The sequence below is a fragment of the Argopecten irradians genome, chromosome 16 (assembly GCF_041381155.1).
Source record: "Argopecten irradians isolate NY chromosome 16, Ai_NY, whole genome shotgun sequence".
Classification (NCBI taxonomy): Eukaryota; Metazoa; Mollusca; class Bivalvia; order Pectinida; family Pectinidae; genus Argopecten; species Argopecten irradians.
This window is the reverse complement of record NC_091149.1, coordinates 3,912,944-3,939,740: the sequence shown is the minus strand read 5'-3', so window position 1 is coordinate 3,939,740 and position 26,797 is coordinate 3,912,944. Positions and strand designations below refer to the sequence as shown.

Sequence of the window (26,797 nt, the reverse complement as noted above, 5' to 3'; positions counted from 1 at the left end):
TAAATGATATCGGTGAAGTACAATTTACTGTTAATAAGTCCCACCTTCCGATGTTTGTGGCAACTTGATTTGATGTGATGTCACAATCAGCTGAAGGTGGGACTAATCGACGATATTTCACCTGTACATTCTTTATTTGTATAAAAACCCGGTGTCAGAATTTTTCGGTTTTAAAATAAAATTATCAAAGGTTGTTTTATGTAAATATATTTTTTGTTCATTTTTTTTAAATTTTCAGACAGTCAGTACTATTACAAGTAACCAAACAAGTGGGAGTTACTTCCCCTTTTCCCTTAATTTACCATAATTTGGATTTCCTGAATGAATTCTCTTCTGACATTGTGCATAACATGCATGAGGCTTACCTAATTTACAATTAGAGTTACTTGTCATTCTCTTTCCATCTTTGTACCAGATGACCCTTGGCTGAGGGTAACCTTTGACTTTACACCTGAACTTCACATTTTGACCTTCAAATACTTCCACATCCTTGATGCCTTTGAGGAATTCTGGAGCTTTCAGATCTTGTGAATTTTCTGTAATTTAATTGCAATTCAGTCATTAAAACATCTACTTACTTTTTAATTAAATACCCTGTCATAATGTGGTCCTTAACGACTTATATTTGTCTGATATTTTACTAAAGGATACAGAGCCAGATTTGAGGAAATGTTTATTGTAGAACAGTAAGGTAATGTGATGTATATGAAACAGTCATGTACACAGAAAATTAATAAATTTCATGTTCACAGAAAGCACTGTACTTCAAATTAATTCTTGACCTTCAGGAATTAGTCGTGAATCTCTTGAATCAAATATTTGGCATCCTTGTTATTTCCAACATTACCTCCATTCAAGGTCAATGTGTCAAATAAAATCTTTAAATGATTTCTCAGTAGTATAATCGCCAGACAAAAGTAACACCAAGAGTTATCTCCCCTACAAAATTCTCTTCATTTCATCTGCAACACTCCTTCAGGTGTCACCCACTAGTATGCATTCAAATATATGTTTTATATCTACAATAATCTATGAAACAATTGAATTTGTGATTGAACTTGCTCTTGTTTGAAAATTTGTATCTGGCAAAAATAAAGCGGTACTGAAACTTACTTTTTACTTTGAGCACTAGGTATTGACAGCACCGTCCATTCTCGTTGACAGCTATAGCCATGTACTGACCGGCGTCCTGATGGCCAGGATAGTACATCGTCATGTGATGTTTATTTCCGTCCCGTGAAATCTCAAACTGTTCGGATTCCTCAAGTTCCATTAATTCATCCTCGACTTTGTACCAGAAAACATCTAAACAAAACAGATAAATAACAATTGAATTTTAGTATAATTAATTTTCGATGTCTTAAAAATAAATTATTTTACATTTCTAGGGAGGTATTTATTCTATTTTTTAACTTGAATATTTTTTCTATCATACCAAAATTATCTTCTACCACAGTACACATACTACACACTGTATATAAAATAAAATACTACACAATACAGATATTAGTACATGTACATTTTGTATTCTACAAATGTACCTGAAGGATCTGTTCCTGCGATACAACAGGTAAACTTTGAACTTTGACCTTCCTGAAATCACCTATAGCATCTGTTCCTGCAACGCGACAGTGGTGAACTTTATAGTTTGACCTTAAGTGAACTTTGAAATTTGAAGGTTGACCTTCCTGTACTCACCTATTGGATATCTGTTCCTGCCAGATGACAGGTGAACTTAGAACTCTGTAGATTGACCTTTCTGTACTCACCTGTAGGATCTGTTCCTGCAACGCGACAGGAGAACTTCGCCGGTTCACCTTCCGGTACTGTAATACTCTCCGGCGGAATTTCAAATTTCGGATCATCGTTCTCGGCTGGGATCAACTCCTCGATCAACTTTTTGGCAGGTTTAACTTTAGAGTCATCAGCACTACTTTCACTAACTTCAACTTTTGCACTTTGAACTTTGACCCCTGAGTCAGATGCCCATTGTTCTCTAGAAGTGTCAAGGTCAGAATCGTCTGTTTGTACAGACTGTGTATATGAGCCCTTTCTCGTTATCCGGGCAATCTCTTCCGATGTTTTGGCGTAAAATGAAGTTTCTTCATCACTTAAATTGTCCTCGTTTTCTTCCTCGTCAGACAGATCAGAAAAGATATCACTTGCTTCCCTGTGAAAATGCAAATAAAAATTTTATCGAATAAGTTTTTACTAGAAACACATTAAGTGAAAGTGTCTGAGCTGACAATTTTGAGTAGTTACTGTAAAATTAAGACACAATTTTTACGAGTCATGTAAGTTGACACGAAGCCCATAAAATTAGTAATTAAAAAGTTAACGAATTTGAGATTGATCGGCAATAAAACCTGGCCAAACTATACGAAATTTAATGTTGAAAAATTAACTATTCTAAAGATCACCTAACGAAATTCACACTTCCTTGACAAAAAGTTCAAACTTAAATGTCACTCTATACAGCAGAATGGTACATGTATACTTTTCCGCAAAACAATATAATAAATGATAATAGCTGCCCTTAAAAACTAGCACTACATAAACAGATACAGCATGCATGGATATCAATGCTTCAAACACGGTGTTTAAGCTGATCATCTTCCCAAGGATTACACTCCAAAAAGAATTTAAACTTTAAAACTTCCAAAGGCAGAGACCCTTAAATGAAGACGGTGGAAACTTTAAAACTAAAAGAAAGCAAATTTTAAAACTTTGTATAGCCTGATAGAACTGTACACCCAATATTGACCCATTGCCTATTGAGGGAAAAGCAATAATCTATCAAAGAAATGGAAATACAAAATATTTTTTGCAAAATCCAGATTTCATTGTATGATAACATTCCTGCCTGGTACCATTTTAAAAATAGAAACCAGCAAGTTTTAAGTACTGTCAAGAAGACTAAGAAAATTGGAAAATCATGAAGTACGGTACTATGATCCCGAGACATGCAAGAAAAGCAAAAATTTTAAAACAGAAAAAATCTAGCTCTATATATAACTAATAATAAATTAAATGGTCACAATGATTGATAAATAACATTGAAGCAGACATTTCCTACCAATAATGTTAACTTTAAATATATCTCAATCTCTTTTGTTAGTCTGAAGTAAATTTCTGTGTATGTAAAATTATAATAAGTCTGTATTCAAGTCTATTTGCATATTACAGCGTTATCTATCCTTGCGGGAAGGTATTGATTGTGATGTCATGTGTTTACGAGTGTAACGCCATACTTTTCTGAGAAAACGATGTTAATTGCATTCACAAAATAATGACGTAACAATCGATACCTACCCGCAAGGGAGCTAACTCTGTAATATGCAAAGACAGAATACACAACATGCAATGGCTAGTAATTCTGACAGGTCTTTTAAGGCTGTGATTTTAAGCTACCTGAATTTTTGGTTGTTAAGGACTTAAGGCTGTATGATATGTTTATTTATTTCTTCAGAATATAAGTATTTTAAGATTGATCCTAATAGAGTTTCTGCAGAACAAGGGGAATAACTGCGGAATAGCATTATAAAGGGATGGCTATATACGTTTTTGGCAACGGTATAGACTCTTTTAATATGGGAAAGAAAGATCTGAGTCCTGAACATGAAATAAAATTTTGTGAAAAACTAAATATAGACCAAACTTTCCATCCATTCCTTACCCAGGGAAAGTCGGATGTACCGAACTATAACTCCTGAAAAAACACAGCCGAACTTAATATTACAACCTGTCGAAAACTTGTAAGGAAATTATCAACAAAATTAACAACGCCTCTGTAAGTACAAGAGCAAGAAATAAGAATCAATTGTAATGAAAGACTATAACAAATAATTAAAGAAATTAAAAAATACACTGAGATAATTATTAACTGAGCAAAAACATGATGGATAGAAAGTAGAATAGAGAGTTACATAATCAATCTGTTTTATATTATACAGCCTAAAGGCAAAAATATCATATATCAATAATATTTAGCATATTCAAATACATGGTACATGAATTGAATCAGTCCCATTAGAAAATTTAATTTGTGAAATATTAGGAAATTGATTCATTAATAAATAGCTCTTAACATGCAATATTTCAAGTAGTTAATATATTATCCTTGTTTTCATTGAAAAAAAGTTTTCCTGGAAAAAATACCTGTTTTTGATACTTTATATGTAAATGAAATTGTAAAAAAAGGTATTTATTTGTTAATACCTGATAACGTTTTTGCGTGACAATTGTTTCTTTGGTGATAGAGTGACATCAAAAGTTAATGGAAGAAGAGTTATAATTTGTACCATCTCCAATGGAGTGATACTAATCCCGCACAAATGTTATCAGGTATCACATTGTACATGAATTATATTCCCATTCCAATAGATTTAATGTCCTACAAAGATATCATCCCCACAAAAATTAATGGCAGGGGTATTTGAAACAAACTGTTTTTGAATACTGACTCAACAAATTAAGCGCTATTTTTTACCTGTTGCCGACGCGGGGCGCCAATTCCTGATAGGGTTCTGGTATCGTCATATAAATTTGGCCAACCTCCCCGCCGATTTGCTTCTTGCCCATATTGGCATATGGAGACACAAACGTATTTCCCTTAAATATCCAGTTTCCTCGCCAATCTGTGATTTGTTCCTTCTCCTCACCAGAGTCCTCCTCCTCCCCCTCCTCATCCTCCTCTAAAATTGGAGCTAAATTCATTGATAATAAATCGGGATCAATTTCATTAGAATTTAATTCAAAGTCCGACACATCAAAGTCTGGAAGAGATGGGGTGTGTTCGTGTGCGTAATCTATAACAGAACATTTTGTGTAGAAGTCTTGTTGGCTTTCCTCACGATGAACGAGTTCGGGTTCTATGATTGGTTCCTCGACATCACATGTCTCATCCTCTATTGCCACTTCCCGAACACGAGGTCGTGGCGAAATATCACCGAGAAATGATTTGAGTTTTTTAATTTCGTTGAGTGGATCAATCGGAAGCTCTGCACATTCTTCTGTCGTGTTTGTCGTCTCTTCGATATTTTCCTCAATCACATTATCTATCACTTCACATATCTCCTCATTGTCTTCCTGTGATTGGGCAATGTCTTCATTAGCACTTTCAACTTTGACCTCTCTTTTATCACTTACATTATGAACTTTGACCTTTTGGTGAACTTGTTGACCTTCATGACTATTCAACTCTAATTCATCGTTGATTTGATCATCCTCGTACTCTCTTGTCTGTGTAATACTGTCTCGTAATGCTCTGGTTTTATTATGTTCATGACCTCTGACCTCCCCTTCAGATCTATTTTTATCACTATCTAGGTCACTTTGGTGTTTGTAATCTATATCCGTTTGACATTGATGACTTTTGAACTCTTTAATGTCTTGTGTATCCTCCTGGTCAATCACTACAAATGGACTGTGAGGAACGAAATTATCAACATCGTCCTCGTGTAAAGATTCTACCTGATCCTGATCAGTGTCGGAATTTTGTAAAGAGTCTCCGTGACCTTGATCGATAGTGCTTGAACTTAACACAGAATCCTTGTGTCCCCGTTCCTCGATGACGTCGCCTTGGGTTGGCTGTCCCAGTGATTTTAAACCGACTTCTTTTCTGTGATTTTCTAAAACCTGTTAAAAAAGACAGAAACTGGATATTACAGCTATACATTATTGGAACATAATTGGCCATTCTTCTAGCAATAGATGTGAGAGGGTACTATACGAGCTATTTTAATCAATGACCCTTATTTAGACTGGTTCTGAATTCTCTATCTTAGTTTTCTATTCTCTGCCAGTCTGTAAAAAAATATTTTTATGCATGGATATAAACATCATTCATAAATGTTGCTACACACAAACAAAAAGAATATATTTTTTATTCTTTCTTTCTACTGTACCTTAGATATGACTGCCTGAGCCAAATGATCCTCAAACGATTTGTGGGCTTCTGAGTCGTCGTCCGAAAGTGACGATAAGTCAGACACAGCTTCGTCAGATGTCTAAACAGAAATAATAAATTCCTAATGTGATGCGAAATAGTGATCAAGGCTCAAACAGTTGACAGATGTCCTATACCATCTGGTTCAAGTAGGATAGAGGACATATAATACCATTAGGACAGGCTGAGGACTTGTCGCTGAATTTCAGACACCTTAACTACAACAACACGAAAGACCAAAAGAGGAAGGCTAAACATCTAAATTATCAGACACCTTAACCACTCCGCCATGACATATCAAGAGTGGAGGGCTAAACATGTAAGTTATCAGACACCTCAACCACTCCGCCATGACATATCAAAAGTGGAGGGCTAAACATGTAAGTTATCAGACACCTTAACCACTCCGCCATGACTTGAGCACAGTGACCCAGAGCGTTATAAGGATTTGTTAATGATTTCATTTGGACCAAACCAACATAAATTAACATATCATTTCAAATAACTATGTTTACTTAATGTAATTAGATTTGCTGAAATGTAGTCATATTTGCATTCACTTCCAATATAATTACCATGCATACTCACCTTTTACACAGAAATTACATACAGTTTTTTTAACTGTTTTAGATCATTTCCATGCAGCTATAAACATCAATCTAAAATGTGTGCATGGCATCAGTGAGGTGTGCGCTATATATCTTCGCCATTTAACCAGAATTTTGTTGACTTTATATCAATTTAAACGGCACCTGGTCATTATCAGTGGGGTTATAGATAGCCAATTATACAAACATTCTTCTTGACTTGACTGGTCAAAGTGACAGCTAGCCAAATATACAAACATCTACCTGACCTGGATTTTAGAGTCACAGCATGCCAATTATACAAACATCTCTGTGACCTGGATTTTACAAACATCTTTAGAGTCACAGCGAGCCAATTATACAAACATCTCCCTGACCTGTATACAAACGTCTCCCTGATTTGGATTTTAGAGTCAAAATGAGCCAAATATACATGTAAACATCACCCTGATCTGGATTTTAAAGTCACAACGAGCAAAATATACATGCATCTTGCTTACCTGTATTTTAGAGTCAAAACGAGCTTAATATACAAACATCTCTGTGACCTGGATTTAAGAGTTACAGTGAACCAAATATACAAACATCTCTATGACCTGGATTTTACTGTCATAGCAAGCCAAACATACAAGCATCTCCCTGACCTGGATTTTAGAGTCACAGCAAACCAATGATACAAACAATTCTCTATGATCTGAAGGTTAGTCACAGTGAGCCAAATACAAACATCTACCTGATCTGGAAACATCACCCTGAACTGGATTTTAGAGTTCCAGCGAGCCAAATATACAAACATCACCATTCTAACCTTTGGCTCTCTGTAACTCTAACCTGTGTAGCTATCCAAAACTTTCTCTTAATTCATTGCCTATAAATAATATACTCACTAATATTAGTAAATGTAATATCAGCTTTGAATACAACAAAGAGAGAAAGTTGCAGTCAATATTTTCTCATTCATAAATTTGACCACATGCATCTCAGTATACTGTATCCTATATACCAGTAATAGCCACATGCCTGGGTACACAGCTAGACGTCAGTAAAAGTCTGGTATGAATTGTTACTATCCTGGTATTAATGGTCATAATAGAGGCTAACCTCACTAGACCTCTAGATAAACTTGTGTGCGAGATATACAGCTAAGACTTTTGTATATATATCTGTTATCATTAGGGCCTGAATGGTCGCCAACTAACCAAGGTTATATGTGATAGGGAAGCTGGAGTTATTTCCCTTGGTTGTCTCTGTGTAGACAAAGACATTTGTGTTATCTAAGTATTTTCAGTTAACATATACAGTCAAGCCTGTCTATAAAGAAAGATAACTCCAGAATCTTACATAAGCGTGTCATGTAGACAGGGATATCTTAACTCAAGTGAAAGATTTTGGTTTTTCAACCCGAGGCTTGCCAAGAGTTGACGGTGAGAGTCTTTCACGAGGGTTGAGATATCCCTGTCCAATGACAGCTTATGAAAGATTCTTTTTCTCCCATTCGTTAACGAAACATTATGTTAGACAGAGTTATCTTTTCCTGAGCAACCATGAGATAACCTTGTCAAGTATGGCAGAAAAGATGGTCTTTATAGACACAGGTAATGCATGTTACCATGAAATGGCCTAAGCTCAACTCGATTTGCGCTCTTTTAAGAAGAGAAGTCTTCTCAGAAGATCTTCCAGCTCATAGATGGAAGAGCTTCCAGAAGCAGAAAAGCCACAAATCAAGTGAGAGGGAAGTTATAGTCTAGAAGTAGTGAGGGCAAATCAAGTTAAGCTCAGGCTATTAGGGGCAAAAAGATAGTGGTCTTATTAAGCAGGTGGTCTTTATACAGAGGTGGTCACTAAGACTTTCTCATCAACAAATCTACAAGAATTCTTGCACATTTTTTGCATGTGGTGCATTTTTGTAAACAATACTTGTTTTCAGTTCTATTATGTAAGTTTACTGATTAATTGAAATTTTTCAATGGATTTGTTTAACTGGAGAGAATTTACTTACAAAGTCTATGGACTCTCCAAGACTGTTTTCCACGAGTTTTGAAACTAACTGTCGTACTTTATCGGATGTAGCTTCCGTGGAATGGTTGGAATTATTATCAAAACCTGCAGAAAACAAAAGTATAGAAATTTTAATAAAAACCTATAAACCTTTTTATCAAACTGTATAACATCAATTTTGAGGCTAGTGATTGAAGAATTAATATTTCCAATATTCAATTATGTATCACTTTACACAATATTTCTTATTATAAAATGTAATTATTTCATACTAACATCTTAATTGTTCAATCTGTGTCTCTGTGCTAATTAAAAGGTTTTGTTATATCTATATACTTACTTTCAATAGCCAGTTCCAAACGTTGTGATAAACCTACTAAAATCTCCCGTAACCGACTGGTATAGGTCACCATTACACCTCCATCTGTATACAGGTCAAAGGTCAGAGGTCATACATTTTAATAACACATATAAAACATAATATTGGCATTATTATGATATAGATTTATTATACTGTGAGTTTTACCTAAATTTTTTAGAACATGTCAATTTACACATCATTGTTGAAAGTCTTAGTAGTGAGATTATAGGCTCTGATTTCTTAAAACAAATGCATTGATAAGTCAATTTTTTTTTACAAAAGTTGCATAGATAGAAAAACTTCAGCTTTTATGATAAGTCTGCTCTATTTCTGAGAAATCGGGGCCAAACATAATGGACTGTAGGAAACTAACTGTATATAAACAGTGAAATAAAAATAATTTACATGAAGGACTACGGGACACTCCATTGGGAGACTGGTTTTGTAGTGACAGCTGGAGGTCCGACAACAAACCGGTGAACCTAGCCTCAAACCTTTTTTCTTCTGCTTCTTTTGTAGAGAGAAAGGCTTCTTTGTAAATATCTGAAAGTAAATAAAAAAATAATTAATTAATGTGCCAGTGAAACTGGAGATAAAAGCTTCTCTGAATTCATGCAGCTTGTGCTTTTTAAAGAGTTATCTGACCTTGCAGGTAGGTTTTGATAGTGACATCATCAATAATTACATGAGCAAAAATTTTTTTTTTTTTTTTTTTTACAGAAAGCATGTCACGATAATTCAATACTTTCCTGCAAGGGCAGATAACTCTTTAATATGCAAATACAGAATATTTGATCATTAATTACAGAGGTGTCATTGTACAGTTCATTAGACATAACAATTAAAAATCAATTAAGCTAACTAGGTCACCTTAATTAGCCAGCTGCCAAACCTTATAAGGACATGCATGGTCCCAATGTACCAGGGTTGTGATCCTATCTAAGGACCCATTGTGCCCTGGTTCCCGCCAAAACGACATCTCATTTTTATGTTCATATCTATATAAAAGGTTAGTAAAATGTAACATCTGCTATAGGTGTATTAAGAAATGTATTACAGGAAAGTATAATTTTATGAAGGTCAGTTTGACTGTATGAAGGTGTCATTGTATGAATATGTCATTGTATGAAGGTTCCACTGTATGAATGTGTCACTGTATGAAGGTGTCACTGTATGAAGGTGTCAATGTATGAATGTGTCATTATATGAATGTGTCGTTGTGTGAAGGTGCCACTTCATGTATGAAAATGTCATTGTATGAAGGCTTCACTGTATGAAGGTGTCATATTGTTGAAGGTGTCATCATATTAAGGTTCCACTGTATGAATGTGTCGCTGTATGGAGGTGCCACTGTATGGAAGTTTCAGTTGAATGTATATGAAGTACATGAAACAAAATTAATGTAGATTTTGCATTTATAAACTGCAGATCTTAATATTTAACAATAAGGTATTTGAATTCAAAGTAGAAATTAAATATCTGCATGATAAAAGTTCTACCAAACAATTAAGTACCATGTAATACAAATTGACTTAAATGTCAGAGTACATATTATATAATGTTATACATTTAAAGAGCATCTAGGAGCTTGTAGGCTTAATCCTCTATAAGCCATAGATAAAGAATTAAATACATTTAAAAATACCTTTCAAATCCAATTCCTTAATGACATATTGTCCAACCTGATTATCAAGTTTGATGAAGGCCCAGGAATTACTAATTCTTGCATAAAATTGTGGTCTTTCCAAATATGGCTTTTTGTCCACATCAGCTTTGAAAATCCCGAGAAAGTTCCCCATATTTTTACAGGGATTACTCCTATGCCATGCAGCCTGTTTTCAAAACTGTCCAGATTTGAGATCACATGTACCTATTAGGTTGATTCTGATTATAACTTACCAACTCTAATAAGATTGGGGCACCATATGGGATTTTTACAGCCTTAATTTCCAGGTTTTTTATTTAATAAAAAATAGACTGAATAAATAAAAAGGTTTCTGTTAATAAAATTCTAAAAATCATTTTTCTCAAGTTAAAAAAAAGACTGAAAGATTGAATAAAATGTAAGTCATGTTATATTTACACTAAAGATTACCCCCTGTTGGGCCCCAATGTTTACAGCTAACACATACTCTTGTAATTGTTGCTTTTTTTACCTGAAGACCTGCAGGTGGTCATTACCTAATGTTACTAGCATGTGATCCTAACTGGTGGGGAGTCACTTTTACCTGAGGACAGGTGAACATTGGTTGTTACACCTTTCTAGCTAGCCCGTGATAAAAACATAGGTTATAATTGTTCTCCCTGTAGCACACCAAAGTGTAAATTAAATTATGACATAACAGTTTTTTCCGTTATGTATACTATTATATTACTTTGTTAGTATAATTTTTTCTCTCTCAGAGAAGATGTAAAATGGCATACTTATAATTGTTCTCCCTGTGGTATACCTGTGTGAAAATTAAATTATGACATAATTTTTTTTTTACCAGGTATGTATTAAATGAATTTGTTGGTATAGATTTTTCTCTCTCTGAGAAAATGTAAAATATATTTGGCATACAATTTTTTTTCCCTGTGGTGCACCTGTGTGAAAATTAAATTATATGACATAAAATGTTGTTTTTTCAATTAAGTATAAAACTCCTTTGTTAGTATAGATTTTTCTCTCTCCGAGAAAATGTAAAATGTCATATAATTGTTTTCCCTGTGGTACATCTGTTTGAAAATCAAATTATAAGACATAAAATGTTTTTATTTTCATGTATGTATAAAATGACTTTGTTAGTAAAGACTATTCTCTCTCGGAGAAGATGTAAAATGGCATAGTTATAATTGTTTTCCCTGTGGTACACACAACTTACATGTGTTGTTTTTTTTCAGAAAAGTTTTAATTGTAATGATTTTTTTTGGTATTTTTAATCTAAAATTATTCAAATAAATAACAATTTTCAAAATTCAAGTTATATTATATACATATCTCCTATGTTTTTTTCTGTTTCTGTTTATCTTAACTCAATATGATTGAGTGAGAGAATGTCACAGTGAGTACATTGAATTAGAAATTATAACAGAATTGAAAATGTTGGTGAGAAATTCTGTATGATTGCATGTAATTATTATATGCTTATATATTACTGTATTGGTGGAGATGGAATGACAATTTGGAGAAATAAAACAATTACAAAAAAAATAAAATCAAAATTTCTATATTCTAATGCTATTAGTGTAATTTATTAATAAATATATTTAATAAACTATTCTATCATATTATTTTTTTCCCAGTTCTCCAAAAAATTCCTGCATTTGGCCTTGATTTTTAATTTTTTTGAGAAATGATTTTTTTTTTTTAAATAATTTCATTTTTTTTAAATTTCAAATAAGAAGGGGTTTTTGTCCTCTATATATCCATTAATATGGAGAGACTGTTTTTTTTATCTGTACCCAAGTATACGCATATAGCAATTAGAGGGATTAAAGGGGTGTATGTGAAACACTTTGATTAAAATGTCATTATATGATTAAAACTCTGTATAATCAACATTTAATTAAGAATATCTGCAATCATGTTCAAATTTATATGCATTGTAATTAGTTTTTTGAAATGTTATATAATTCATAATAATGCATTTTCATACTTAAATTGATTAACATCAAATGACTATAAAAAAAAAACTTAAATTTCAAACCTATATGATGAAAATATGAACAATTATTACATTTCTAAATATCGTATATAATCATGCAAAATATTGATTATGATAATGAAATTAGTAAACATTAAAATTACCTTTCAAGTTGAGCTCCTTTATAATGTATTGTCCAGCTTGTTTTTTGATAAAAGCCCATGAATTACTAATTGCAAAATTTGTTTGATTATAAATTTGTGTTTTTTCCAAAAATGATTTTTTATCCTCTGTCCTGAAAAATATCCGGAGTACATTTCCCATTTTTGTAGGAAATGTAAATGCATCCAAGGTTTTTCCAAACAAGGACCCTCACTATACAGTCGTGGACAATCCGGGTTTATGTTTCTGGTTAGTTACGGGTTTACTGAAGTATACATGAATCGGTCTATCTGGCTTTGTTTCGCCGAGTAAATTATGTCAGTGTTACAGCTAGCTGTTGTCTGTAAGGTTTTATTTCCAACTAACTTACATAATCTAAATATCTGAATGGTACCTTTAATGAGAGGGATAATTGAGGTACCCCACGGGGTATGCACCATAAATTTCCATGGTTTTTTTTTCTTTTGTCTTTATATTTTGTAAATTAAATCTAAACATAAAAAGAAATTTTTTTAGTGAAAGTTAAGAAATAATTTATTTTTCTGAAGAGAAAATATATTATTTAATTTTTTTTTATTACAGTATTTTTAGTTCCCTATATGGTGCCACTTGTGTACTGTTATTGTGTGTACTCTAAATAAAGGTGTTTTGCCTGTTTACCTGGTGAGGACCCCTTTCTACCTGTAGAGATGACCCGACAGGTGAGTAGAATGGTCACAGTATACCTGTCCATCAGGTTTGTCACAGTTTGACACAGTGACACACTTTTTTATTATCCTGATATATACAACAGTGTAGGTACTAATTGTTCTCCCTGTATTACACCTAAGCGTTAATTAAATAATTACCCAACATGATAGATTGGCAATTCTGCCATTTATATGATAGACAAAGGCAACCCTGCAGTACGTTCTACCTATATGATTTTTTTTTATATACTCCTACACAGTTAAATAATTAATATATAAGAAGGATAAATATCTTTGGTATTAATAAAAGTTCAAAAAATTTTAAATGGTGCAGACACAATTTTTGCAAAAAAAAAAAAAAAAAATTATTTTGACTGACACATAAATTTTTACTTTTTTTTTTCTTCTTTTTTTTTTTCTTTTCTGTATCATATATTAATTTACAAAACTGGAAGTTCATTAAATTTTCTTTTATGAATTAATTTGTATCAATCAAAAAATTCCAGTACATATATATATTTCCGCAAAGGCTAGCTTCCAACTTGGCTGTATCTTACCTCGACTATCATCTTCCTGATTTTCTGTATTTTTATCAACTAATGAAGTGTTTTGATTGGCTGTTTGGATGGGTGTTATGACAACTGGAGCCTGCTGAGGTTTGGTGAATAGATCGCTCTCAAACTGGGGAGGAGGTGGCAACACAGGGTCAACTGTAACATACAAAGAAATAATTAAACATGCATTATACAGGGTTCAAAAATAGTATATATTGGTTTGAATGCTCTAATAATTATAAGCAGCAAAGTCCCTTAGTTCAATCTGAAATGAATTGAAAATTATGTAATAAATCCATTTCATATAAAAAAATACAGCAAAACATGCTTTAGTGAACCACCTCTGTATAAAGACCACCTGCTTAATTAATCAAAATAAGATCACTTTTCTAGGGTCGCAAATGATAATTTTCAGCACAATTATTTCAACTTGCATGTGTATAAAGTTAAGACCACCTGGTTTAATTAATAAAAAAAAAATTTTTCCTCTGTCCCTTGGCCCTTGGGTGGTAGCTAAAGACAGGTCAGACTCTGCTGGAATTCCATAAATTATTTGAATACCAAGCCTAGGTCCATTCATTCTAAATTATAAGTCATTGAGTTGCTCTCTTTTACGATTCAATAGATTATGCTTTTTATATGGTTATCTTAGCAACCAAAATTCTGTTTACAAAATGTTAGGACTATTTTTTTGCTAATCAAACTAACATCACATCAGGTGAAGAGTTAATCATATATAAAAAATTGTCATGGGTGTGAAGAAAAGACTAGAAAAAAATTCTGTAGCTGAGCAATATATTAGACATTCAAGGGAGGTAACTCCAGCGGTATTATTACTAGCTGAGCTGTACTTCAGTAGCTCCAATTATGTACAGTACTTAAGAGATTATTTTATAACTTTAAAACATTTGGTTTATATTTACTTCAATAATTAACAAAAAGTCATAAATTGATCTCCATATTTACTTATCAACAAATTTAATGATATATTTTAGCTGTCTCCACATGATTTTAGTAATTATTTGTCAGATTTACGTCCATTTTAGTTAATGCTTATAAATGTTACTATCGTTTTCCAACTGGTTTCTTATTTTCAAACTTTGTTAAACATCTAAGATTATCACAAAAAATATCATTTTCTTTTTGAAAAACTCTGATTCAATTCATGCTTAAAAAAATCAATTAAGTTGATCAATGTGTTATTCACAAACGTTTTTATTTTTTTTTAATTTGCTTTGCATGCAGATCTTTCTAATGTCAATTAAAATCACAAGTTTGACATAATTTAAAATTGTATTGAAAAATGTAACAAATGTAAAATTAATCTGTTTTAAAAATAGTTTTATGAAACAAGTTTTACCAGAAATCTGTTATGATGCTAAACAACAAATCAAAAATCATTTTGTGGAAGTACTCAAAGAAATATACTCTATATATAATTAGAGAGCAAAATACCGGTATATTACAAGGTAATTCAAGAAATGTCATAAAAATTAATCAAATAAATTTACACTTGAATAAGGGCAGAAATGTTTTGTTTATAAAATTCCAAGCTGTCACAGAAATGTGAAGCATTCCACATATGTTAAATTTATACATCCAAGTGTTATTGTGAATTCAAACATGAAATTTATTCCATCGTTGTGACCTAATTTACATACTTCATCACAAGTTGACCTGGTACAGATCTAGATAACGATCATCAACTAGGAGTGGTAATTAAACGAGGGTTTGACAGGTTCATGTGTCTCTTATTAACTTATCACAGCATAGTTAGGATATATGAAAACATTCACTAAAGTACATGTATATTAGAATTTTACAATACAATACATTGTATTATTGATTGTAATTAATGTTATATTGCATGTAAAGTCAAACCTGTCTATAAAGACCACCCACAAGTCCAAGAAAAATGGTCTGTATTGTGAAGTGGCCTTTGTACACAGGTCAAATTGTGTAAACATTGAGCCTAAAACATTGGTCTTATTAAGCCGGTGGTCTTTATATAGAGGTAGTTGCTATGACATGTTTAACTGGAGTTAAGTGGTGGAGATTATTAGCATTCTTAACTCCTGTCAAAGTCAAAACTCTCATTTTTAACTACAGTTACAGCTACCTTAGCAACCACCTCTGTATAAAGACCACCTGTTTTATAGGACAACTTTTATAGGATCCCAAATGACCATTTTTAACTTGTGTATAAGACCACAGCTTCATTTTTCATGTCCCTAAGGTTGTCTTTATAGACAGGTTTCTATAAATTAACAGCCTTCATTATACAAGGCACGGTTACATTTTAGACATTTAATGTATATATTCTCAGACATGAACAGTCGTGACTGCTAATTTATTATATATGTGAATTTAATTCTGCTGCTCATAACAAATCAGGACTGAGCAAATCAACGATAAATTTTATGGCTGGAAAAAGAATCTCTTATTAAAGGTCAAAGAGTTGGTTAGCTGTAATGACCGCAACACCTGTCCAGCCAGGTAACATAATCATCCTAAACGAACCAATCCTTCATGTTTGCAAACACTATCTACTGGTCAACAGTGTGATTTGTTTACTTGTTGATAACAACATCTCAATACTGTCCACACCATGAGGGTCTCGAAGATAGCAATGTAATGATAAATGCGATTTTCCTGAATCCAGAACTGCAAGCCAATGGCTAAACTAAATAATCGCCCTTTGATAAGATCCCCTGAAATTGTCCCTTTCTATGATCAATAGAATGATTTATCTCCCCCTGAAATAGTCCCTTTACTTTATTAATATTGATCCTTCCCCTTAAATGATCACCATACATTAATCTCCCATTGAATTACCTCCCCTTGATTTAATCACTACAATAAATTACCATTACACTTTTGATAACTCCATTCCTGCTTGATTTATTTCCCTTTTTTAACCTTTACATCCTAATCCCATAAGATGATCTCCCCTTAGATTACTTTTCCATTAAATTATCTCCCCTTTATGAATAATTTTTTTCCAAACGTCACATCCCTTTTCCATTCCTTTCTCCTAAATTGATATACCTGTACTTGTTATATCCTTCTTATTTTAACCCACCAAAGTTATCTCCCTTGCTCTCTATGCTTTCTTTGCCTTAGTTAGTAGTCAAAGATCATTACAATAATAATATACCAGATAAACCCATCAGATGAACCATCAAACTTACTCAAGGTAAACGATTGTTTAATAATCCATCACACATTTAACACTTTAAGGTATTTGGATGAACTTTTTAATGTGGTAGGTAAGGATTTATATGCTCTGATAGTCTGAAAAATGTCAACACAAATATACAGCAGTTAGATTGAAAAACATATTTAAATATCGCTTTGAAGAAACAATCATTATCTCTGATAAGCAAAATTCTGTATTTGAATAACAATTATTTCATTTTATTTATTTTTAATTGATAAAACGTGAAACAAGTGATATCTTATTACACAATTAGCTCCTAAATGTCTGGATTGAAGGTTGTAGACTAGATTGAAGGTCGTAGAGAAACAAAAAATAAATTGACGAGTGAGCAAATACAGTATTCACTGTAGACGTCTCAGACGAACCAAACTGACACACAAAAGGATCAGTTTAACAATGTGCTAGAGTACACTGGAAAAGTCTGGGATCTAACTATCAATTATCACAACATCACACGTTACATTGTCATCAAGAAGCTTGGGAAACTACAGAACAATTTCACTGAAAAGCTTGAGAAATCCACAGAGCATGGTCAATAAGAAGTTTGAGAAAACCCGGAAACATTGTTACTTAAAAGCTAAAAACACATCACTCACATATTATAAAGCATTTTCAATAAAACTATGGCAATTATATTTCCCAAAACCTTCCTATTTGTATCAAAAAAGGAATTTTATACATTCAAGAATAAGAAATCCATTTCATTTTACTGAATGTTTTAGTTTTATACCTTTCATCGAATATTCTTTTCAACTTCAGTTTATCTTGGATAATAAGAGCTATACAATTACTTTTACAGTCGATTCACATGTCAATTAATAATTCATTAAGTGGCAAATTCTACCTGATAAGCTTCGATATGTACTGTAAGTGAGAGATCAATACCTTCTGATGGTTTGTCCACAATAACATTAGTAAACAAGGGCCGCCTTAAAACAGTCTCTTTTTGCAATAAGTGACCTTCTCTGTTGCCTTAGATAAATATAATTAAGATATATATGTCCAAAATGGTTATTTGATAATTATATTACCCTTTTGAGCCCCATGCACTATAAAACATGTATGAAAAGGGCAAATGTTAAATGCAAATTAACTGTAGCTCTACATTCATATTCAGAGTGCAGTAAACCCTGCTTTATAGTGACTACCTCTGTATAAAGACCACCTGCTTAATAAGACCACTTTCTCAGGGTCTAAAATGGTCAATTTCAACACTTGGTAAAATAGCATAAATTTCCTCTGTCCACTGGGTGTTCTTTATAGACAGGTGATACTATATACAGTATATATATAGATGTTAGAGACATAGATATGTCATTTAGATGATCTTTAAAATAAAATATAATGGGATTTTATTTTTGACATTTTAGATTATGGATTCCAGGCCAATGATGTCACTGAAGTTTTTGATATGGAATCATTTAGTTTGTCTATTAGAGTGAAAGAATTTCAATTTATCACAAATGCCAATGAAAAACTCCCTGGCACACTGGTCTTTAAACAATGTCAATTGTATATTGAGTTTTTTTTATATATATATAGAAACTTAGTGAAGTATACATTGATTCACTTTTTTATTGCTGATCAGGATCTGACAACCTACATCATATATATATCATACATATCATCATTGTGTTTGTGAGGATAATGTCATATTTTTCAGATAAAACAACGTGGATGTCACAAAGTAATGACCCCGCAAACAATGCCATTCCACAAGGGAGATAACTCTGTTATGCAACGATGCCTTTCCACAAAGGAGATAACTCTGTTATGCAACGATGTCATTCCACAAGGGAGATAACTCTATTATTCAAAGATGCCTTTCCACAAAGGAGATAACTCTGTTATGCAAAAATGTCATTCCACAAGGGAGATAACTCTGTTATGCTAAGAACGAAAAGGTAATTCAATGAAGAAGCAAACAAAACAAAGTTGTTTTGAAGATTGAGATTTTAATTTAGAGACCTGCATGAATCCTGTTTAAAATGTAATATTTGCTAGGAAATTAATTCTTGTTCCAACATATTGTCACTAGTCCTCCACCCGCTAGATTTGAGTTTGAATCGCATGTTATTATCATTATTATGTGGCGCACTCACTCTCTAGATTATATGGTTTGTTTCTGAGAACATGGCTTTCTTTCATCTCCTAAAGCTAGCATGTCCTTTAATGACCCTGATTGTAAAGTAAAGTAAATACAAACAAAACCCATGATATGCTTTATCTTAACTACAGCATATCAACAATATGCAAATGGCCTATGTCATGTACCAGGGATATAAAACCCTGTATATATGATAAAGTGATAATACCAACGTATGTATAAGGTATAAGTAGTATTTCCTGTCTCTCACCCACTCGATCACATAAAACACACCAGTGATTATAGCCGTTTATGCTTTTATCATCGTTCTCGCTTCACATATCACCGAACTGGTTCACCATATAACAGGTCTGTGAGAACCAGTCAAAGTAATCGGAGATCCGAGCCGTATTAGATTGTCAAACAAATATACATCTCCTGTTCCTGAGTGTTCATCATATCTAAAATTATCAATATCTGAACATATTATCCATGGTACACTCCTTAATCATTTGTTATCTTTCTAAATCAATCTTTTCTGCTTTCATGCTCAATTTGTTCAAAGTAAATTAACTCCATTTCAATCCTTTCCTTTTACTTTACAATGTCTCCTCTCTATCTCTCTTTTATTTTCCTTTTTTTTTCCATAGGTAACTGTCCTCGCATGTTGAATATCTTGTAATATTGCTACTCAAACATAAACTCTTAATTCTATTGACTTGGTTTTTTTTCAGGAGGTCCACTTAATTTGACATCTCTGGACCCAAATTACCTTCATCATTCCTGGGAGCAAATTTGAACTCTTTTAAAACTAGAGCCTCAAAGCATCAATGGGTTTGATTATCATATTGGTCCCAATAAGTGTCCTGATCCCTATAAGCGCCCTTCCCATTTTTATTGAGGCTGACCTAAAATTAAATGCAGACTTATAACATATGAAAATCTTAAGTTTCTTTATTTGATTCCTTTTTACAATCTGACTTTTATGAATGGTTAGTCAAAATTTAGTTCTACTAAGCACTTCCTTTTTTTCAATTTTCTAAGTGCTATTTGGGTAAAATATGGTAACTATGTATGTAATAAATTGACCTCACATTCTTCCTTCCTTTGAAATCTACCACTTTGTGTGTCCTGTCATCTCACATTTGTCAATAGCTTAATTTTAAATCAATTAATTGTTTAATTGCTTTCTCAAATGTATTTACCCTATTTCTCAGCTGTCATTTTCACTAATTGTAGACCTCAAGTATATATACGGAGGTTAATAGTCTGGGCTTTTAAATTCTTTAATCCTAACTATAAAAGTCAATTAAGGGTTCTTACATGTGATGTTTAATTGTACATTTAATATCTCATGATTCTTTACAACATCACGTGTTAACCTCTTAAATGTCAAATATAACCTTACTGATTGAGGAATGTCTATTTTACATATTATTGTTTTAAGATTAAGGTCAAGTATTTTTGATATGTAGTTTTGTTTAATACCAAGGAGATTTAAAGATGTACCAGGTTTAGAATTATTAAAAGAAAGCCAGAGTACCCAAAGAAAAACCACTGACCAGTAGTCAGTATGCCTGAAAATTTCCCAAATTGGGTGAAATGGTTCAGAACTTGCAATGCACTCTTTTTTTCTGGTGATATAATATGTCAGGATATCTTACCCACTCTGCCATCAAGTGACTTTTTAGTAATCAGGTTTGATATAAAGTTTTATTGGTAAATAAGTGATTTCAATACTTTTTTTTCACAACAAGGCTAAAAGTAAATTTACTTAAGATATAATGGTAATTAAATCAGTTTAATTCATATTGCAAAAGAAGCTAAAATACGAGTTGAGGCCAACTTAACACCCAAGACTTCGGTAACACTTAAAATATTTTTGCTGTGCTTAAAGGTTGTTTTTTTTGTGACATAAATAATAAATATTCTTTGATATTATTAATATAAACAAGAGATTTGATACTAAAATAGAGTCTGCTTTATCTCAAATCTGTATTTAACTTTACGTAAACACAGATTCACCCTCCAGCACAGACACTAAGATAGATCTGGTGGTTCAATACCTGTACTGACGAGGTTTTCTCTCACCTGTCTAAGCAGCCATTACACCTGTACAATTGGTCAATCTCGTTAACCTGATAAGTGGCCTTTGATGTCCTCTTTGGCCTAATAGATAATTGAGTAGGCCTGTGTCGGGACACTATTAAAGCCCTTAGTCCGTATTTGGTGCCCAGGTGGTCCAATTAATTGTCTGTGCCAGGGTTTTTTATTATAGGTTTCGGTAAGATTCAAGAATGGTCATCACCTATCTGTTACAGTAAACCAGTAAAACATGCCTTACCAATCACCTCTCTTTATATATATTTACATTTCACTGCCGTCCCACTATGTAACTTTACCAAGCGCAGTTGGCATTCATCAGCCTATGAACTACCATCCCCTGATTATGACGTCATTATGATTGTGACATCACAATTGTTGTGTGAGCAATCACAGAAGATGACTGTTCTATTGAATGTTCCTACTATGATGATAATGAATTATCTTGCCATTTCATTATAAAATTGTTGTGAAATGTAAATATAAGCATTGAACTGCATTCAGTTGGCAATTATGTCAGTATGAATGCCATTTTAATGCTTAAATAAAGACCACTTTCTTAGGTTCCAAAATGTCCTGAATCGACATCATTTAACAATTTTCCTTTGTCCCTTAAAAGGTGGTCTTTATAGACAGGTTTGATTTGACTGTGTATAAAGACCACTTGGATATAAAGACAATTTTCCTTTGTCTCTTAGAAGGTGGTCTTTATAGACAGGTTTGATTTTACCTGTGTATTAATTAAGACCACATGGCTAAGGAGACCATTTCTACAATGTACATTATATTTCTTATCACTTCTTAAACGAAAATAAGAATTCCATGGAAGTGGATGTGTTGCCTGCACAGCATCACAAAAAAATAGTTATTTACAGTTGAAAATATTGTTAATAATTAGGTGAAGTTATCAAGTCCCGTAACTCTTGCAAATATTGATGAATTTTGACCAGTATCAAACCATTCCGAGATCTCATTAATATAAAGCAATATACTAAATTTGGTTGAAAATGGACGATAATTAATAAAGTTATCGAGCAGAATCAATAGACTTATCTGTTTTGATGATTTTATAGTCCCATAACTCTTACAAATATTGGCCGATTTTGACCAATATTGAACCCATTGCATTTCAGCTGCGACACAAAAAAAATGCATATATATATCATGTGTATTCTGATGTTTTTTGAAGACCAACAGACCAACCCTAAGAAAACCACAGAACATTTCATTCCCAGCATGCTTTAAATCTAAACTATACAGATTTAAAACAAATCAGCTTACCTTGAGTATCTATTACGTGTATAAAGTATTAAACCGCTACAATTTAGGACAGGTAAGGATTATTTGCCCTTGGCATTCAGGAGCCGCGATATGGAATGCCGAACAATAGAAAAGAAATGTGGCACATTAACCATCTGTTTACAATGAAAACAGTAACATACTAGTTTATCAGGAGTTTACACGTTAAGGTGAACGTACTAGGTACGAAAACAGCCTCAAGGGAAAGTGAAATTGGATGGAAGACATTTTCTCAGTCTGGCTAATTGTGCAGAAACTCCCATATCTGAAAGTATTTACCCATAGTGTCCATTGGGATCTACAGAGGCACATTCAGGATATTGTGAACTTCCAGTTATAATATTTCCTATAATATTTCAATTAAAAACAAACGGCTGAGATGGTTGTGATATTAAGATGTCAATACTACTACAGCCCCTCCATCTTAAGATTGTGAGTTCGTGGTATGATATATATAAAACCATGTTTTTCGAAGAATTTGAAAAATTTGGGTGAATCTTTGAGTTACTAACAAAATACAATATTAGAAGTGATTGAGACTTGGGGGAGGGGAACTTGATATGTTGTATATAAATCTCATAACAAATTAAGTAGGTAAATATATATATAAGACCTTCTTTCCTCTAAATAAGGTGACCACTTAAAAATTCCAGAGTTTTAGGACAAGGCGTATATACACAGATAATGACCATTAAATCTAGATCATTGGGCCAAATTCCTTCGCCACCGGGATCCCACTCTCAAGGGGACACTCACAATGGTCAGATAATAGGCCAAAGATTTGTCAACCTCTAATTCAAAAACATTTTCTAATAAATACAAAAAAAAAAGTTTTCTAGGGTCAATTCGTATCTTTGATGATTAATAAAAAATGTGATAAAATTAAATTTTACAAATGAAACCTTTAAAATGCTTTAAGATTTGACCTAAATACCTTTTGGTCTTTACTTAAGATGGAGTAATACCTAGAATTGGGTGACGTTTTAGACACAGATACCATTACGCCCACAAACAATAATCCATCTATCGGGGAATCTGCCCTGGACGGCTATAAATGTAATCCTAGGTCAACACACCTCTTTCATTACCTTCCTTCCTATCACACAGGAGCTATAGACCTTATATCTAAATATCATAGTAACGATACAGCTGAAGGTATTCTTTGAACGTTATGAATACATCTAAGGGAAAGGAATTAAGCCCCATATGTGACCAAAAGGTATCGGATCTACATGGCAAATTTCAGGTTCGTTTTAGATTATAAAATTTGTATATATATAATTTCAAGTAAAAACAAACGGCTGAGATGGTTGTGATATTAAGATGTCAATACTACTACTACCCCTCCATCTTAAGATTGTGAGTTCGTGGTATGATATATATAAAACCATGTTTTTCGAAGAATTTGAAAAATTTGGGTGAATCTTTGAGTTACTAACAAAATACAATATTAGAAGTGATTGAGACTTGGGGGAGGGGAACTTGATATGTTGTATATAAATCTCATAACAAATTAAGTAGGTAAATATATATATAAGACCTTCTTTCCTCTAAATAAGGTGACCACTTAAAAATTCCAGAGTTTTAGGACAAGGCGTATATACACAGATAATGACCATTAAATCTAGATCATTGGGCCAAATTCCTTCGCCACCGGGATCCCACTCTCAAGGGGACACTCACAATGGTCAGATAATAGGCCAAAGATTTGTCAACCTCTAATTCAAAAACATTTTCTAATAAATACAAAAAAAAAAGTTTTCTAGGGTCAATTCGTATCTTTGATGATTAATAAAAAATGTGATAAAATTAAATTTTACAAATGAAACCTTTAAAATGCTTTAAGATTTGACCTAAATACCTTTTGGTCTTTACTTAAGATGGAGTAATACCTAGAATTGGGTGACGTTTTAGACACAGATATCATTACGCCCACAAACAATAATCCATCTATCGGGGAATCTGCCCTGGACGGCTATAAATGTAATCCTAGGTCAACACACCTCTTTCATTACCTTCCTTCCTATCACACAGGAGCTATAGACCTTATATCTAAATATCATAGTAACGATACAGCTGAAGGTATTCTTTGAACGTTATGAATACATCTAGGGAAAGGAATTAAGCCATATGTGACCAAAAGGTATCGTACATGGCAAATTTCAGGTTCGTTTTAGATAGAAAATGTGATATATGTTATTAACGTTTTAATGAACCGATTGTTTTGCAGTTCGGTGTCACGTACACACATACATAGCATCCTTTAGCTCCTGGAGTGCAATTACTTTAATAAACAAACAAGTGCAGATTTTTGGTCAGCTTTGATACCATGAATCAAAAACATAGACATCATATAGACATCTATGCCCTTGCGTTAATTGCAAATTTTGACATGTACGTTTACGAAATACAAATTTATACCTGTTCAGCACAACTATGTTTGCTGCTATCCAGCTGCCCGATCACACATGTGTTTTCTCCAAGTACTCTGGTTTCCGACCCCTTGTGCACTTTACATCTGGGCCATTGAAAGTTTGTAAAAGTTATATAACTTAAATGTTTTCCAGTTAATGTTAAAAGAATAAAGCTTATAGTATACTTGATTTTTTTGTTGATTTAGAGTTCATTGAAGAATAAACAACTGAAATATGGTACAGTTGTTTGATAATTCTGGATGAACACAGCAACATTTGATATTTTCCTCATAGTCTTAAAGGTTTAAATAACTCAATAAAGAAATAAATCTGAAGTTCCTGTTTAACATTTTCTTCCCTCTCCCCTAAGGAAATTTTTTTCCCTGAGACTGACGATGACAATGCATTAAAACATATAATTGAGATCAGCACCTGAAACCTCAGGTCAACTTCTTGTAAAGAAACAAAAATTGTTTCCCTAAATTTTGTAGTTACAATTATCATATGAAATCAAATATGCTAAGATATAATATTTCTCAGATAACCACGTCGGTATCCTGTGAATTAAATTTCAAAACAGTGTCATATAAACAGTGTAATATAAATACTTCCCATTTAAAGTGTGTACAGAAGAAGTTTGTAACCCCAGACTCGGGGTACAAAAAACTGGTTTTGTATAGATAATCTATAAATATAGACCTGACAAGGTACCGAAACCACAAACTCTCATTTCAAACATAAGTTTCTGGTTACATTCCTGATGTCTTTATACAACGACCAACCATTGCTTTGTACCTACCGAGTAAGTGACATTTTCACCTCTGGGTGTCGACAGCCAGGTAAAACATCTGTTTAATAAACTTTGTATCGTGTTTCACCGACTTAAAACGTCAAACCCCGAACTGTTCAAAAGCAAACAGCATGGCATCAATGTAAACACTCAGGTGACTTTCAGGACACACACAATCAAGGTTTTCTCACTGCGTCAATTGCTGTCAACATTCTCAATAGATGTAGATAGAGCTAGTATTGAAATCTACCCAACATTAACAGGCCATAACATCAATCGAGGGAAGTGAACCTTGGTAAAGAAAATGTTCGAGGGACAAAGCTGTTCAGGAGTCGTAACTAATGTTCTAGTCTGGGCTACACAGTACCATGCAGTTAAGCTTGACCTGTTCATCAGTAAATCTATAGCCTCCTTTCAACCCAATAGCTTACTCAGGAAAAATTTTCCATTCAGCCAGACAACTTATCCTGAGGAACGTTCCAGTTTGACTGCTTATTCCAAGAAAAGCCTCTGAGCTTCCATTGAGCCTGGCACTAGCCTACTCAGAAAAGTCTCAGTTTACCAGCCTACTCCGAGAAAGGCCTCTGAGCTTCATTGAGCCTGGCAGCTAGCCTACTCAGGAAAGTCTGAGTTTGACAGCCTAATCTGAGAAAAGCCTCAGCTTCTATTGAGCCTGGCAGCCTTCTCAGGAAAGTCTGAGCAGTTTCCTTTCAGTCTGACAGCCTACACAGGAAAGTCTGAGCAGTTTCCTTTCAGTCTGACAGCCTACACAGGAAAGTCTGAGCAGTTTCCTTTCAGTCTGACAGCCTACTCAGGAAAGTCTGAGCAGTTTCCTTTCAGTCTGACAGCCTACACAGGAAAGTCTCAGTGACATTACCACCTTTCATACAACAAAGGTCATTTTACTTGCAATACTTTAAAATGATAAAATACACCGATAGCCCAATAACATCACACAAGC

General features: G+C 33.2%; 1 protein-coding gene across 1 annotated transcript in view; it reads right to left on the bottom strand.

Annotated features, from left to right (window-relative positions):
* Positions 1–26,797, bottom strand: part of LOC138310401 (titin homolog) — a 76,946-nt gene that overhangs the window by 12,052 nt on the left and 38,097 nt on the right. The window contains 10 exon segments of the mRNA XM_069251613.1: positions 366–536; positions 1,114–1,305; positions 1,770–2,170; positions 3,677–3,709; positions 4,490–5,637; positions 5,907–6,008; positions 8,534–8,637; positions 8,873–8,956; positions 9,299–9,436; positions 13,928–14,080. Of these exon segments, the coding sequence (XP_069107714.1) occupies positions 366–536; positions 1,114–1,305; positions 1,770–2,170; positions 3,677–3,709; positions 4,490–5,637; positions 5,907–6,008; positions 8,534–8,637; positions 8,873–8,956; positions 9,299–9,436; positions 13,928–14,080 (2,526 nt within the window).